The sequence below is a fragment of the Dromiciops gliroides genome, chromosome 2, assembly GCF_019393635.1.
Source record: "Dromiciops gliroides isolate mDroGli1 chromosome 2, mDroGli1.pri, whole genome shotgun sequence".
In the NCBI taxonomy this organism is placed as follows: Eukaryota; Metazoa; Chordata; class Mammalia; order Microbiotheria; family Microbiotheriidae; genus Dromiciops; species Dromiciops gliroides.
The window spans coordinates 660,513,124-660,531,136 of NC_057862.1; the positions used below are offsets into that span (position 1 = coordinate 660,513,124).

Sequence of the window (18,013 nt, forward strand, 5' to 3'; positions counted from 1 at the left end):
CTTCTACTTCCTCTCTTCTCACCCCATTCTAAATCCTTTGGATTCTACCTTCTGGACTCATCTCTCCACTGACTCCATCCCTCTCTCCAAAGTTACCAACATTCTTTTCACTGCAGAATTGAATGGACTTTTCTCAGCATTGATCATTTATGTAGCATCTGACACTGTTCACCACCTTCTACTGGATTCTGTCTCCTCTCTGGGTTTTGGTGGTGGTGGTGGTGGTGGTGGTGGTGTGTGTGTGTGTGTGTGTGTGTGTGTGTATGAGTGCTACCTCTCTATCTTCGTTCTCCTTCTACCTGTCATTCTCAGTTTCCTTTGCAGGAACTTTATCTGGGTCATAGCCACTAACCGTGGGTGTCTCCCAAAGTTCTTCTTTTATCTCTGTATTCTCCACCCCCCCTCACCTCCAGCATCTTAGAAGACAGGCACTCTTTTGTTTTCATGTTCTTTGCCCTTAACTTGGTACCTGGCACACAGAAGTACCTAATAAAGTCTCATGGACTGATAGGACCTGCCTGGCCTAGGCTTGGCCATGATCACTGAAGACTTCTCCTGCTGTATCCCACCCTCCCATAAGCTATCCACACTTTTCAGTAGGGCACCTTGTATTGTTAAACTCAATTTTTAATCCAATTATTCTCACATTATTTGGAAAAATATATCATTTCTCAAATTTTTTAATTTCATGTACTAATTATAAATGGGAATGATATAAGGTGTTCTCAGCCCTTTTACTGAGGATAATTTGTACATGAGGAGAAACATAAAAGTTGTCCACTTGCAACTAAAATTATACAACCATAATCCTGATTTATATTTTTCAAAAGGGTTTACATACATAAAAGTACTTTTCAGGATACTATGAGATAAATGAAAAGTCTGAGAGACAGAGTTTCTGGGTACCTAATAATCAATTTATTAATTAAGCTAGCAAATAATAAATTGATGGCTGGTGGTCTCTCTAGGTAACCATGGCCCAAACCATGGAAATCCCCGAATGCTTAAATACCTTTGGAAAACTAGGTGCCCCTGAAAGGTGAAAAATCAACCCTGATTGAACAGTTAATGATCAGGTGGGCCAAAAGTCTTCAGTTCCTCCTTCTGAGCATGTGATTTGATCATGAGATTGCAGCGATCTGGACTAAGGACTCCATCTCTAGCCAGGCCACTCTGATTGGCTTTTTCTTGGGTCACCCTAAATTCTAATGGAAGGTTCCAAGAACAGGGGGCTCATTTCCTAAAAGTGAGAATTCACCTAGATTAGATTCTGCATGTAAGGCCTTCTAATTGGATGGAATCCTGCCCAAGATCACAGAGCATGTATCCAGAAGATTTGGGGAAAAGTCCTTCAGAGACTGACTGACCTGCAAGGGCTGGTCCCTGAATGAGAAAGTAGAAAGAAAAAACCTCAATCTTAATTTATAATTGATTATTGATATAATAGAAAATAATCATTTCTCTCACATACAGTTTTTTAAATTCTCTCAGAGAAGCCCTCATTTTGCCTCCCCTTACCCATGGGCTTCCTTCAGCAACTGTTGATGATAAGAAGCCCAGAAAACCTTAATTTGTCACTATAAGACTTCCAGGAACATCAGAGGATGCCTGGTAGGGTTCTCCCTCCATTTCTATTCAGGTGCCAGAGGAAGCAAGTGGGGTAAGAAGGGTAGGGACAGGGGGCAGCTAGGTGGTCCAGTGGATAAAGCACTGGCCCTGGATTCAGGAGGACCTGAGTTCAAATCTGGCCTCAGACACTTGACACTTACTAGCTGTGTGACCCTGGGCAAGTCACTTAACCCTCATTGCCACACCAAAAAAAAAGGGTAAGGAGAGAAACAATGATATCTGAACTAGATGGTATAGAAACAAGTCTTTGGGACCTCCATAGCAAAAATAGTTCTCTCTACAAAAAGTGATTGTGATGAAGGAGAAACACAGAATTGGTTATAATGAGGTGTTGAAGTAGGATCTTAGGTATTCCCAGATTGTTAAAGGAAGTTGTAATATTTACATTAGGTTTATGGATCTGGTTTACAAGGTGGGCAGTCCAGATTTTCTTGAGGTTCTAAGACTACAGTTTGAGTAACAGGCACCAGGTTAGCACTGATACCCAATTTGTGAGTACTTGAAACTAATGGGCTTGGCTTTTTTTCATAACTAAATAATAGGCTAAGTCGCACAGTGGATAGAGCTCAAGGCCTGGAGTCAGGAAGTCCTGAGTTCAAATTCATCCTGAGGCTCTTACTAGCTGTGTGACACTGAGCAAGTCACTTAGCCCTGTTTGCCTCAGTTTCCTCATCTGTAAAATTAAAATAATAATAGAACCTACTCCCTATGGTTGTTGTGAGGATCAAATGAGAATTTTAAAGCACCTGGCACATAGTAAGTGCTATATAAATATTAGCTATCATTATATTTTTAACTCAAAAACCCCCCAAATTCCAGAAGTTCAAAACAGGGAAAGCATGGTTAAATAACAGTTTGTTCAAAAAATATCTGTGGTTTTTAGTGAACAGCAAGCTCAGCATGAGTCAGCAGAATGAGAGAGCAACCAAAAAGATTAATGTCATTGTGGACTGCAATGAAAGGCATAAGTTTCAGGATTATAGAAGTAATGGTTTTACTGTTCTCTGCTGTGATCATACCACATCTGGAGTAATGTGTTCAATTTTGGAAAACATATTTTAAAAAGAGCATTGTTGGGGGCAGCTAGGTGGTGCAGTGGATAGAGCACTGGCCCTGGAGTAAGGAGGAACTGAGTTCAAATCCAGCCTCAGACACTTAACACTTAACCCCAATTGCCTCACCAAAAAAAAAAAAAAAAGAGCATTGTTGGGTAGCAAGGTGGCATAGTGGATAGAGCATTGGCCCTGGAATCAGGAGGACCTGAGTTCAAATCCAGCTTCAGACACTTACTAGCAGTGTGACCCTAGGCAAGTCACTTAACCTTGATTACCAACCCCCTCCCCTACTCCATCTGCACAAGAGCATTGTTGACCTGGGAAATAATCCAGAGGAGAGAAATTAGAATGCTGAATGGTCTTGAGTCACTGTCATATGAGGATTGGGTGAAAAAAATTGGGGCTGACTAATCTGAAGAAAAGAAAATTTACGTGAGGATGGAGTATACCAGGAGACATAAAAGCTGTGGTCTGGTATCAGAAAGATTATCATAGGAAAGATAAGTCATAGCCATCTCCAGCTCAACAATCTAGGTATGGCCTTTCAGCTATGAATTTCTGTCATCCTGTATTTGGTTCTGGATGCCACATTTTAAGGGGGGATGACATTGAAAAGTGTACAGAGGGTGATGTCTAAGATGTCAAGAAGCCTGAGAACCTAGACCTTTGAGAGAAAGTTGAGGAATCTGAGGATGTTTAAGCTTGAGGGACCAAGTGAGGGATAAAATAATCATCTCTAAATATTTGAAAAGCCAACTGGTGGAAAAGGAAATCGAAGGTCTCTTTGTTCTAATGAACTCAAGTTAGACCTCTTCAGTCCACCAGCCTACATGTTACCAGGATTTAATTTCAAACCCACAAATGGTGTAGAATTTCCCAGTAGCATAAATTGTTCTACCTGGGAACTGGGCTGCTCAACACTTGTTTTAGTACAATATAGTTCAGAATGGAAGTGTTCTTAAAGAAGCCAAATCCCTATCTTTTAGAGAACTTATAGATAGGATTCCTTTATTGATGGGAAGTTGGATTCTATAATTGATAGATTCTTCCCGACATGACTATTCTATTGTAACACCTTTGGGAGTCACCATGGATAATGGAGTTGATTGACCAGTATTTGCTCCTTTCTAGTCCCTCTGCCCTTTTGAATAGGGGCAGAGGTGAATCATTCCCAGGTCTTGCCTATGGCCTATCTAAGAGCATGGTTTAGGGTATAGTCTTTTCTTTGGTTATTGTCCTTCCAGGGGCCACCATTTTGGGCATGGATCTAGGTTGGCCATGTTTCATTCCCTCGTTCCATGCTTCAAAGGCTCCCAGACATCTTTGCCATAATTGAGCCACCATCACACTGGTAGATGCTACTGTTCCTTAATGGTACTCAGGCATTTTCCAACACCTTTTGGTACTCACAAAATTGATGCTAAAGGAATGGAATGCACAAATGAGGCAAAGTGTAGCCAGGGCCATTGGTGAAAACCTGGCTAACTGAATCCATACTCTACCCAGTGAGCTCCTGCCACTATTATGCTAGGAAAGAAAAAGGCCGTCTTTATTCATAACTTACTGATCACATCTTGTCACCTGGAAAACCAAAGACCAAGAAGGTAGCTAGTCCAAAGCCTCTTTTTTATCACATTCATGACCCTGTTTCCTTTCTGCTGTCATGGGGTGGAGAGAATGACTAAGGGACCATTGAGAGTCTAGCACCCCGTTCTGAAGTACGAAAATGTCCCTTTACCTCTGGGCCACCACATGGTTGGGAGAAAGCAAGAAGTTCACCAACCCCAAAGGACAGAGCAATGAGTTACCTTATCCTTCCAAAGGAACTCTGGAAACATGCATGCTGGCATGGCCTCTATAAGGGTATTTAGTCTGGCTACACTGATTAACATTAAATGCTTCCTCGATTAGATTGGATGGTTTTGGAGAAAGAGTTGTAATTTCTCTGAAGAACTGAAAATGAATATTATATGAAGGAGGCAGATTGTAAGCTGAGGAAAATGGTGAATGTGAGCAGGATGCAAATATGACCAAAGAGGAACTCGAGGGAAGAAAAGAATAAAAAACTGTCATCTGGGAAATGTATACTAGGAAGAGAGGATGGGCTGGTCACATGGTGAGGACCAGAGATGACAGCTGGGCAGCCAGAGTGTTCCATTTATTTCCTCAAGATGTCAGGAGAAGGTAAAGAAGGCCTTTGGCATGTTGGACAGACCCCTTGTGGTGAACTTCTGGAAGGATGCAGGCAAGTACCTGCTGGCCCCTGGGAGAGATACAAAGTTCAGATAAATAGAAGTCCTTGCTTTTCTGGTCTATGGAGTATGACCAGTTGGTTCAGTCTTCCTGGAAACAGACTGTATGCTGCTTAGAGCTAGCAGGAAGGATGGGGATTTGACAACTAATATAACCTCAAGGTAAGGAGCAAGAGGAAGAAGCTGGTAACCGACTAACATTCACAAAGCAGGTGCTTATGACTTTGGGATTGACCATATGCTTACCTAATAAGTCACTATGGAAGATCTTAGGCACATATGCACTCAATGGGTGCCAAGAGGAAGAGATATGGTACACAAAATAGGCATGAACAGACACAATCATGCCCAGTGACCTGGTTCTGGCCTCATGTGACAATCTGAGTGTCACCAGACCAACCTCTCTTCACGTAAAGCAGGGGAATTCCCATCAGGGCAGGCTCCTTCCAGAAGAACTTCTATAGTGAAATCTTTTGTCATTAAACCTCTGTATGGGTGTGGCTGGAATCCTAGAGTTTCGGTCCAGACCTAGTTGGATGCAGGAAGGGCTCCCCAAAGTCCTTTCTGAGTATGACTGTGGCAAAATTACTAATCTTTCTTGCTTCCCCAGAAACAATTATGGATTGAAGGATAACCCTAGAATGGGGAGGTGATCAGCTGTCACCCTCTCAAATATAAATGTCCTTATAGTCAATCTTTAAAGTTTTTTAGGGGATAGCAATGAAAGGAATGGGAGATATTGGGTGATAATTTGAATGTATTGCAAAGTCAAGGGAAGGGCCATTATTTTAAAGGATAGGTGGGACCAGAAAATGTTTGTAGCATGCAGGTAAGGAACAAACAGATAGGGAGAAGTTGGAAATGAGAGAGGAATGGGGTGAGCTATTCCTGAAGCAGTCAGCAGAGGATGAGATCAAGGGCACTATTAGAGGGACTAGCCTTGGCAAAGAGAAGGCCACCTCATCCCAGGAGATGAAGTGGAAAGGATTATCAAAGCTGTTCAGGTGTTTTGTGATGAACAAGGAGGAGTTCCGAATAGATACCTCAAAGTAAATCCCTCATGAGGACAAGGTACATAAGCATCCATAGATCCAGAGCAGAAGCATACATGCACATCTATGCCAGGTCATTTGTTGTTGTTCAGTTATTTCAGTCATGGACAACTCTTCATAATCCCATTTGGAATTTTCTTGGCAAAGACACTGGAATGATTTGCCATTTCCTTCACCAGCTCATTTGACACAGGAGGAAACTGAGGCAAACAGAGGTAAGGAACTTGCCCAGGGTCACACAGCTATTAAGTGTCTGAGGTAGGACTCTTATGCATAAGACCACATGGTTGCTTCCAGCTACTCAAGATGAAGAAATCAAGAATTCTAGAAATATTGAAGTGGGTTCCTGGTGATCCAAGCCCTTTTGTCCTCTAATAGAACTGTGACAGAACCTGCTGGACAAAGTTCAGGATCCCAAGAAAATATCATCTCTGGAAAATGGTGGACTTATTTTCTAAACTTTCCATCTCTGGATGCCATCCTAAACCACTAATTCTGGAAGTGGTGATTCTTATCACCACCAGTGAATCACCACCTGATATCAGAAAGTGATAAGGCCCAAGAGCTGAAGAAAAAGTACCATACCTGAAGCCAGGAAGAAAAGTTCAAACCCATCCTGAGAAACTTACTAGCTGGGTGACCTTGGGCAAGTCACTTAACTTCTGTTTACGTCAGTTTCTTCATCTGTAAAATGGGGATAATAAGAGCACCTACCTCCCAGGGTTTTTGTGAAGATCATATGGGATAATATTTGTACAGTGCCTTGCAAACTTTAAATCACTATATAAATGTTAGCTATTATTATAATTATAATATATTAATATGTAAATATATTATATATTAATATATACTATATAGTTATAATAATTATTATACTACCTGTATTACCTTGAGCAAATGGTGGCTCTAAAGTTAGCAGCTACTGAGTTTAAATCTTGGCTCTAGGACTTGTGACCTTGAGCAGATCACTACATTTTCTGAGCTTCTCTTTCTTCATCTATAAAATGGGAGTGTGTGTGTAGGGGGGGGGAGGAGGGATGGCTTCTAATGTCCTTTTCATCTCTAAATCTCCCAGCTCTAAATCTTTGATCTCATGAAAACCAGAAAGTCTTTGCCTTTTGGGAAACTTATCTGATGTCACTTCACACATTTCCTGGTGGCTCAAATAGGGCTTGCCCCCTGGTGCATCTGGACCCACCCACCCTAAAGCTGTTGCTAGAGCAGCTCCCCACCCAAGAAGCTCCGCCCCCAGAGAGAAGTATTTCTTGGTGACTTCAGCCTGTGGAGATGTCGCTGTGGAAGTTCTGAGGCACCAGTTTTGCTTGTCTGCTTAAAAGGCAGAGAATTGCAGAAAAGACTTTGAGACCTCGCAGAACAACAGTTTCAGACCGGTGGACACAGACAAGTTTTTCACACAGGTATCCTTTTCCTCAAGCCTACCTATGATGCAGGAAACTCATAGTGTTGCTGTGCCTCAGGCTTCAGTGATGGCTGTGGGTTCTGTTGGGGACTGGCACAGGGTCAGAATCTAGGGCTCTGAGGCAGTTCTTTGCTACGGGATCCTCTGGGGCCCCAGGAAGTACCTGACCCCCTCCTTATTCCCTAGGGGTGGGAGGAGGGTCAGGCTGGGGCATCTAAGGGACTCAGTGATATTGGTTTAAATTATGTTCCCCAGAGACTTTGGGGTGAGAGTACATAAGTAGTATCTATACCTATATGAGAGGCAACTAGATGGCACAATGGAGGGAGTGTTGGATGCAAAGTCAGGAAGACCTGAGTTCGAATACAGCCTCATACACTTACCTGGCAAGTCACTGAACCTCTTTCAGCCTCAGTTTTCCCATCTGTAAAAAGGGCCTTATGATAATAGTATTCAACTTCCAGCATTATTGTGAGGAACAAATGAGATAATATTTGTATAATAATTTGCAAACTTAAGGCACTATATAATTGCTAGCTATTATTATGACTGTTGTATATATTTTGATATTACTTATCTATTCATGTATTGTATATCCTCAGTAGAATATAATCTCCTTGAGTGAAGGTCTGTTTTCATTCCTTTTTTTGTCTCTACATGCTTGTCATGTAGTGAGCACTTAGATACATGTTCAATGAATGAATTAATATACTCTATTGACAGGACTTTCATCCTATCTCTACAGGTATTAAGAAGATCTGACCATGGACAAAAACATGAATGGCCACAGTAAGTAGCTTGGCCAGTGAATCACCACCTGATATCAGAAAGTAATAAGAGCTACAGTTAAATACAAGGAAAATTGTCTCATTTCCTTTAGCCCTGAGCTGTTTCTGTTAACTCAGCTTGGTCAATGAATGGAGAGCCAGGGTCGTAAGGGTGCCAGGTTCAGAATGAGAGATTCAGTTAGTCCAAGGAGAGAAGGCATTTTGTAGTAATAATAATATCTTGTTAAGGTTTACAAAATGTTTTACATAGATGATTTCAGTTGATCCTCACAATGGGAGGGAGGAGGTGATCTACTATTATCTCCAATTTATTGATGAGGACACTGAGGTTGAGAGAAATTAAGTAAGATCTGGATCATACAACCAAGAAGTGTCTGAGGCAGGATTTGAATTCAGGTCATTCTGACTCTAGGTTTACCACTTAATCCACTGACCCTAAACTGCATTTAAGGAACAACATGGTCACTCAGTCTGGGGGAAAAAAGTCTGCTGACCCAGAGCTATGCTGTTTATAACCCATGTACATATTGATGGAAGTGACTTCAAGGTCAAAGGTAGAAACTTTCCAAAAGATCTGACTAGTGGACTTTGTTTTAGGAAGACAGAAGAGAGAACCCAGCTAGGGCAAGACTGTACTTAGCCCCCAGGGACCAGAGCATGGAGACTCTCCAAAAGAGGGCTGAGATAGCATGAGGCCAAAATCCACAAGGAAGAAGTAGCTTGGGGCATGTTAGGGAATAGGTTCCTCTCAATGAGAGCTTTTTGGGGGGAAGGTGAATGTGAAGAGTGAAAGAGTCCCTTTCCTCAGCCACAGCCCAGGGGTCACAACAAAGTATCAAAGGTATTTCTGAATTTTTGATTTATGGGAAGATGTCCTTGCATAGTACCTAGACTCCTGTAGCCAGAATGAAAGGCAAGAGAAAGAAAGGTGTAGCTACCTGGTGGTGGATAGAGTGCTGGTCTTGAAGTCAGGAAGCCCTATGTTCATATCTTCCCTTAGAGAACTACTAGCTGTGTGACTCTGAACAAATTGCTTGACCTCTCTCGGTTTTCTCATCTGTAAAATGGACATAGTAATAGTACATACTTTGCAGGGCTATTGTGAGGATCAAATGAGATGAGTCAAGTGAACAAATATTTGTTAAGCACATGCTATGTGCTATATCACCACCACCACCATCAGCTTCCCAAAGAAAAGGAGTTAGAGCTGAGTTAACAGAAAGATCAAAGAAATCAAGTTTGAATGGAACCAACTGATGCTGAGGGCTAGGATTAAAGTATTCACAATGTGTGTTCCTGCAGTCTTTTTATCTGTTATTTGATCCTCTGCCTTGTCCCTGCTACTCAATTTATTCCTATATTCCTTTATAGTTTAATTTAGTTATATTCCTATATAGTTTGTTTTTGTTTTTTTAGTGAGGCAATTGTGGTTAAGTGACTTGCCCAGGGTCACACAGCTAGTAAGTGTTAAGTGTCTGAGGCCAGATTTGAACTCAGGTACTCCTGACTCCACGGCCAGTGCTCTATCCACTGAGCCATCTAGCTGCCCTATTCCTATATAGTTTTAATACCTGTCCTTTAAATCACATAAGAGCTTGGTCATTGCTATTGGGAAATAGTGGAAGGGATGTGGGGCATGAGGAAATCCTTCTGCTTTCTCCCACTAGGGAAGAGAGCCCAAAGTAGTAACATCAAGTATACAGAGGGTGACCAGGGCTGGGCCATGGACCAACTAGCATGAAGAGGAATGGATATGATGTGGGAGGAGTGGAGGTGCTAGAGAAGTCAGAGAACATCTCCTCCCCTCCCCTGTGATCTGGACTCAGGCTGAGCAGAGTCACAATCGCATATCTAACACTTGCTTTGCAAATTTAGAATTTTTTCTAACTCTGAATCTAGGAAACTGAAAGTTTCCAGCCTTCTGTTTATCCCTGTTGCAGTCTGGGGTTGTCTGTCCACGCCTGATTGATTTGGGTCCATCACTAGATCCTTGACTAAATCAGATGATGCCCAGCCCATTTAGTCTGTCACAGGGATGTCATATCTTTAAAAGAATCTCCCAGATGATATTTCTAAGGTACTCTTTAGTCTTTGACTTTCATGGAGAGTCAACCAGGTGCTTAATTTTTAAAATTCTTTTCTTCTCTCCCCTCCATTCCTTGTTTCCATTTTTTCTTGTTATGGGCCTAGCCTACCCCTTAGGAAATCAGAGGATGCTTCCATAACCCCAGCTTAATTCTGCTAAGAATTAGATTAATGGAATTTTTATTTTATTCTCCAGTATTAGCATCACCGACACCCCAAGTTTTCCATCTTCAAGATTCCCATCAGCAAGTGTGGGCCCTGAAGGATAAAACTCTCATAGCCACACCCCACAGCGACTACGTGACTCCTGGTGAGCCTACCTCAAGATGTGGCCACTCCTCTAGTGATTCCTTCTAGTCAGTCCACAAGCATTTATTAATGTACTACATAAGCGCCAGGGATCCAAAGAAAGGCAAAAACATTGTCCCTGCCTTCAAGGAACTCACAAGCTAATTGTAGAGGCAACACATAACTATCTAGGTCCACAGAGAGTAGATGACAACATTCTTCAAAGGGGAAACCATTAGCAGGTGGGGGTTGGGATTGGGAGAGGTCTCTTGTAGAAGGTGAGATTTTAGCTCACCAGGAAAGTCAGAGGACTGAGATGAGGAAGGGGAGCATTTTAGCCATGGCAAATGTACCTGGGGTATGGGAATTTTTTTAAAATGGTACTTATATTTCAATATCACTGATTTCCTTTTATAATATTGTATATTTCATTTTATGCCTTTAAAAACACAATTCTGAGAAGGGGTCCACAGGCTTCACCAGACTGCCCAAGGGGTCCAGGACACAGAAAAAGTTGAGCCCATCCCCTAGTTCTATGACAAGGAAGTTATAAAGTGGGGAGGGTTTGGGAGAAAGGTGGTACATTCAGTTTTGGATGTGTTGAGTTTAAGATGTCGACATCCAGTTGAAATTTTCCATTATCAGTTTAGAGGACAGCTAAAATATCAATGCTTATCTCACAAGATAGAAACCCTAACAATTTGGGGAAAAGCATGGGAAACATAATACATTTGCCTGGGTTTCACCTCAGTGTTCACTGAGAAAGAGACAGAGACCCAGAAGTGCCTTTCAGACCATCAGCCTAGGGAGGGATGATGCTCTGCAGAAGCCCTTCTCTCCCTAGACTTAAGGCTTTTCCAAAAGCAGCATCCACACCATTCTCCTCCCCATCCTGATACTTGACTCATGTCTATGCACCCCTTCCATCATGACAAATATGACCTGCTCCATTTGCCCTCTCTCTGTCCCCAGTCATTTTGGAATCAATGCCATGTAGAGACAAAGCATACCCTGTGAGAGACCAAAGCACAGCTGTTTACCTGGGAATACATGGGAAAGAACTCTGCTTGTTCTGTGAAGAAAGTGGAGGGAAGCCTACCCTGAAGGTGAAGGTGAGTGACTAGGAAAAACAAATCCTTGATCTTTATTTTTTGAGTGTTCTCGTATCTCATGTGAACATATTTGGGTATGACATTCTGGAAACCTTAAGAGCAAAAAACTATTGCTTTTGCTATTGTTTTTGGGTAGTGACTCTGCTTACCTCCTCCCTAGAGTCCCCCTCCTCTTTAGGGGAAAAGACTTGGCAGGAGCAAGTCACCTGCCTATATAGAGCTGATGTCCCTCACTTTTTTTTCTCTTAATGTTTCATTAAAATCTTAACATTAGGGGGCAGCTAGGTGGCGCAGTGGATAAAGCACTGGCCTTGGACTCAGGAGGACCTGAGGTAAAATCCAGCCTCAGACATTTGATACTTAAGTAGCTGTGTGACCCTGGTCAAGTCACTTAACCCTCATTGCCCTGAAAAAAAAATGGAGAAACAAAACAAAACAAAACAACCTTAACATTAAACATGAATACAAATAATAACATAGATACATGCTTAATGATGACTTACATTTAAGTTCATTCATTTCAATGCCTCCAGAGTCATGTCATTATTTAAGTATTTTCTTTTAAGTCTCCCTGAGCAATTTTTGTCCATTCCATTCTCCCTTGGCAAAGATTCAAGAGTGGTTTTCCATTTTTTTTTTCAGCTCATTTTTACAGATTAGGAAATTGGGACAAAGTTAAGTGACTTGTTCAGGGTCACATAGCTAGGAAGTATCTGAGCCTGAATTTGAACTCAGGTCCTCCTGACTCCAGGCCCAGTGTTCTATCTATTACATTGTTGATTTTTACTCATAGGCTCCTAGTGCATTGTGGGGTAGAGAATAGAGAGCTTGCCTAAGAGTCAGGACAGCTTGGCTTCAAGTCTATATTACAACACATTCTGACTATGTAACCCATGGCAAAGCAATGTTATATGGTAGATAGAAGGCTGTAGTTGGTATCTGGGAGACATTGTCTTAAATTTTGACTAATAATAGGTAGTATGTATATAGCTTTAAAGTTTGCAAAGTACTTTACATGTGTTATCTCATTTGATCATCACAACAACTTTGTGAAGTAAGTGCAATTATTTCCCCCATTTCACAGATGAGGAAACTAAGAGGTTGTAACTTACCTAAGGTCTCAGAGGCAGGATTTGAACCCAGGTCCTCTGACTCCAGAGAGAGAGAGAGAGAAAGGGATGGATAGATGGATAGATAACTAGCTAGATAGATGGCTAGTTAGATGCATAAATGGATAGAAGGATAGATGATAGACAGATATCTAATTAGATAGATATTAAATATAATAAATCTCTAATAAAAATTGTCCTCCTATAATTTTCTCTTTATGATGTAGAGGTGACCCTATGTACAAAGGCTATAGTAGTAAAGCTCAAACTCTGACAGGTCCTTTTAAGCTGGAAAGACTCTGAGTATGGATATAGTAGGGGGCTCTGTGTCTGTCATCTTCAGAACAGGCTTACTAAATTCAGAGAAGCTCATCACAAGGTGAGAGACCATTTGGGGGCCATAGCCACTCATGAAGACCATTTACTATCTTCAGGTTACTTAGATATGTAGAGAAATGTATTAGTGAAGGAAGTGCCCCTATCAATGAAATCAGAGATCTTGGTACATGTCGAATAATCTACTGTGTAGTAATATGCCCTGGAATTATTAATCTGATTAGTATTCAGGATCTACCAGTTCTTTCTCTTGAGGTGAACAGTAATTTTCATGATAAGTCCTTCAGAATTGTCTTAAATCACTGTATTGCTGAGAATAGCCAAGTTATTCACAATAGTTCATCATATAATATTGTTGTCACTGTATACAACATTCTCCTGATTCTGCTCATTTCACTTTGCATCAGTTCAGGTTTTCTGAGAGCATCCTGCTCATCATTTCTTTCTTTCTTTCTTTCTTTCTTTCTTTCTTTCTTTCTTTCTTTCTTTCTTTCTTTCTTTCTTTCTTTCTTTCTTTCTTTCTTTCTTTCTTTCTTTTTTTGCAGGGCAACTGGGGTTAAGTGACTTGCCCAAGGTTACACAGCTAGTAAGTGTTAAGTGTCTGAGGCAGGATTTGAAATCAGGTACTCCTGAATCCAGGGTCAGTGCTCTATCCACTGAGCCACCTAGCTGCCCCTCATCATTTCTTATAGCACAATAGTATTCCATCTTTATCATAACAAAAATTTGTTTAGCCATTCCCCAACTGATGAATATTCTCTCAATTTCTAATTCTTTGTCACTGTTAAGAGTTGCTATAAATAGTGCTTTGCAAAGCTTAAAGTGCTACATAAATGTTAACTATTACTTGAAAATTTCAGTCCATCAGAACTGCCTGATTAGACAGAATTTGGACCTGTGATAACATTAGCTACACATTTAAGTTGTTCAGCCATTTTTCAGTCATGTTCAACTCTTTGTGACACCTTTTGTGATTGTCTTGGCAAAGATACTGGAGTGGTTTGTCGTTTCCTTCTGCAGCTCATTTTACAGATGATGAAACTGAGGCAAATAAGCAACTTGCCCAGGGTCACACAGCTAGTAAGTGTCAAGTGTCTGAGGCTGGATTTGAACTCGGGTCCTCCTGACTCCAGGGCTGGCACTCTGTGCACTACGGCATCACCTGGCTTCTGAGATAACGTCTACAAATGCCTTATGGAGGAACAGAGAGGACCAACTTTCCACTTCAGAGCATGCATAAGTGTTCTGTAACTGTCTACTGTCTGTTCACACTGTATGGTGAAGAAAACCTTTGGAGATGCCTACTGACTGAGTGCAGGAACTGGGGAAAGTGTTTCCTATATGGCAACCAGGTGTGGGAGGAACTCTTCTAGCATGTTTTCCACTTTGTTCAAATGACTTGGGGTAAGGAGAAGAGAAAAAAGGTGATATGGTCAGTCAGTGCTTTTTGTATGCATGCTCCTTTCTGGGTCAGCAGTCGGCCAAAAGGCAGGAAACAGTTACAGAAGAGCTGTACGTGTTCTCCATTCTGTGTCATCAGGAATACTCAGAAGCAGGCTCACCCAACCTACCTGCTCTGGGGTCTGGGTTGTCAGTCCTTAATTATACCAGCAGCTAGGTGGCTCATTGGATAAAGCACCTGCCCTGGATTCAGGAGAACCTGAGTTAAAATCCGGCCTCAGACACTTGACACTTACTATCTGTGGGACCCTGGGCAAGTCACTTAACCCTCATTGCCCTGCCCCTCCCCCCCCCCAATTACACTAGCAACTGAAAAACAAGGGAAATGGGAGCCAGGCTTAAGAATGGTTGCCCCTAATCTCTTCCTTTTCTTCTGTTGTTTTCATTCATAATGATGAGTCTTTGAACCAAGAGTTCTTTTGCTTCCCAACTGACCCACTTCCCTTCCCAAGTGATCTCCTCTAACAGGTCTTTTCTTCCTGCTCCAAAGGATAAGAAGATACATGACCTGTACTCTTCAGAAACAGCAGAGAAGCCTTTTGTCTTTTATGTAAATAAGACTGGTAGCATATCAACCATTGAGTCAGCAGCATATCCTGGATGGTTCGTGTGTACCTCAAACGAGAAGGACCAGCCTGTTACAATGACACAGCACATAGGGACAAACTACAATACAGCTTTTTATTTATCATCCTGACCTGAGACTGATGGGCAATGTTAGCAGCAAGAAAACTTGACCTCTCTCTAGAGTAGGGGCTCTCAATCTTTTTTTTTTTTTGATGTCATAGACTCCTTTGGCACTCTGGCGAAGCTTAATGGGTACACATGAAGCACCCCTTCTCAGAAGCATGTTTTTAATTAATAAAATTTATAATTTAATCAATAAAATAAAATATATAGGCTCACCAGGGAAAACAAATAAATTGAAAAAGTTATCAAAATATTTTAAGTATCTGTTTATTTGGAGGAACAAAAGGTCTAGAATCTCAAGAATAATAACAACAACAACAAAAGTGGGAAGAAAGAGTATCTATCAGTATCAAAACTCAAATTTTACTACAAAGCAGGAATCATTGAAGGTTTGGTGCTGGTTAATAATCAACCAATAAGGGGCAGCTAGGCCCCAGTGGCACAGTGGATAAAACACCGGCTCTGTATTCAGAAGGACCTGAGTTCGAATCCAGTCTCAGACACTTGACACCAGGTGTGTGACCCTGGGCAAGTCACTTAATCCCCATTGCCCCATTAAAAAAAAAAAGCAAAAAGAAATAATAATCAACCAATAAATAGTTCTTAAGCACCCACTGTGTGTCTCACACTGCCCTAAACACTGAGGATACAAAAAGGTAAAAAAGACACTCCTTGCCCTCAAGGAGATTACAGTCTACATGGTTGATCAATGGAGTAGATTACACAAACAGCATAAAGAAGCAAACACACCCAGTAGCATAGTAATTGATAAATCCAAAGATCCCAATGAGTAGACGGAAAGACTCACTACTTGACAAACATTTCTGGGAAAACTGCACAACAGTCTGGCATAAATTAGGTTTAGACCAACATTTCATACAATATACCAATATAAGTCCCAAATGGTGAAATGGCAGATAAAAAAGTCACATCATCAACAAAATTAGACAATAAAGGATGAGTTTTCACCCTCACATTTTCATTTTCATCCTCACAAGATTTCTGAACTCTGCGTCATGATGGTGGCTAAGGAACAAACCCTTTAAGATTTGCAAAATGTTTCACAGGTGTTGTCTTGTTTTATCTTACAACAACCCTATGATACAGTTGAGGAAACTGAGGCAGACAGAGGTTAAATGATTTACTCAGGATCACACAGCTAGTAAGTATCTAAGGTGGAATAGCCCCTCCCCCATGGAAAGGGCTCCCTCAACAGTATATGCAGGGTATGCCCAAAGTCTTAGTGCAGTTTTAAGTCCTAGTAGCTTAAAACTGTTTTCATCTAGTTACTTTATTTTTATCATAAAAGTATTTTATTATTTTCTAGTTACTTGTAGAGATAGTTTTCAACATTTGTTTTTATAAGATTTCTACTTTCAAATTTTTCTCCCTCCCTCTCCACCCTCCCCCCTCCCCAAGACAGCAAGCAATCTGATATAGATTATATATGTTCAATCACATTAAACCTATTTCTGCATTAGTCATGATGTGAAAGAAGAATCAGAGCAAAAGGGAAAAAAACCTCAAAAAAGAAAAACAAAAAATGTAGAAATAATATGGTTCCATCTGCATCTAGATTCCACAGTTCTTTTTTTCTGGATTTGGAGAGCATTTTCCATCATGAATCCCGTGGAACTGTCTTGGACCATTGTATTGCTGAGAAGGATCAAGTCTATCACAGTTGATCAACACATAATGTTGTTGATACTGTGTACAATGTTCTCCTGGTTCTGCTCATCTCACTCAGCATCAGTTCACATAAGTCCTTCCAGGTTCCTCTGAAATCTGCGTCCTCATAGCTTCTTACAGCACAATAGTATTCCATTACATTCATATACTACAACTTGTTCAGCTATTCCCCAATTGATGGGCACCCCCTCAACTTCCAATTCCTTGCCACCACAAAAAGAGCAGCTATAAATATTTTTGTACATGTGGGTCCTTTTCCATTTTTTTATGATCTCTTTGGGGAAAAGGCCTAATATTGGTATTGCTGAGTCAAAGGATGTGCACAACTTTATAGCCCTTTGAGCATAATTCCAAATTGCTCTCCAGAATGGTTGGATCAGTTCACAGCTCCACCAACAATGCATTAGTGTTCCAATTTTTCCACAGCTTCTCCAACATTATTTTCCTTTTTTGTCATATTAGCCAATCTTATAGGTATCAGGTGGTACCTGAGAGTTGTTTTAATTTGCATTTCTCTAATCAATAGTGATTTAGAGCATTTTTTTCATATGACAATAGATAGCTTTGATTTCTTCATCAAAAAACTGCCTGTTCATATGCTTTGACCATTTCTCAATTGGGGAATGACTTGGATTCTTATAAGTTTGATTAAGTTCCTGAAATATTTTAGAAATGAGGCCTTTATCAGAAATATTGGCCATAAAAATTATTTCCCAGCTTTCTTCCTCCGTTCTAACTTTGGATACATTGCTTCTGTTTGTACAAAACCTTTTTAATTTAATGTAATCAAAATCATCCATTTTGCATTTCATAATATTCTCTATATCTTGTTTGGTCATAAACTCATCTCCTCTCCATAGATCTGAGAGGTAAACTATTCCTCCCTCTCCTGATTTACCTATGGTATTATCTTTTATGTCTGAATCATGTACCCATTTGGACCTTGTTTTAGTATAAGGTGTAAGATGGTGGTCTATGCCTAGTTTCTGCCATACTATCTTATTTTCTTATTTATTTTAAACAGAATGTGTCATTTTATTTTTTTCT

The 18,013-nt window shown here is 40.8% G+C and overlaps 1 protein-coding gene across 1 annotated transcript; it reads left to right on the forward strand.

Annotated features, from left to right (window-relative positions):
* The first annotated feature begins 2,529 nt into the window (after nucleotides 1-2,529).
* On the forward strand, nucleotides 2,530-15,284 carry LOC122739515 (interleukin-36 gamma-like). The gene is made up of 4 exons (XM_043981239.1): nucleotides 2,530-2,614; nucleotides 10,478-10,591; nucleotides 11,542-11,681; nucleotides 15,078-15,284. Exons 1-4 carry the CDS (start codon nucleotides 2,530-2,532, stop codon nucleotides 15,282-15,284), a joined length of 546 nt encoding a protein of 181 aa, XP_043837174.1.
* Nucleotides 15,285-18,013: the final 2,729 nt, after the last annotated feature.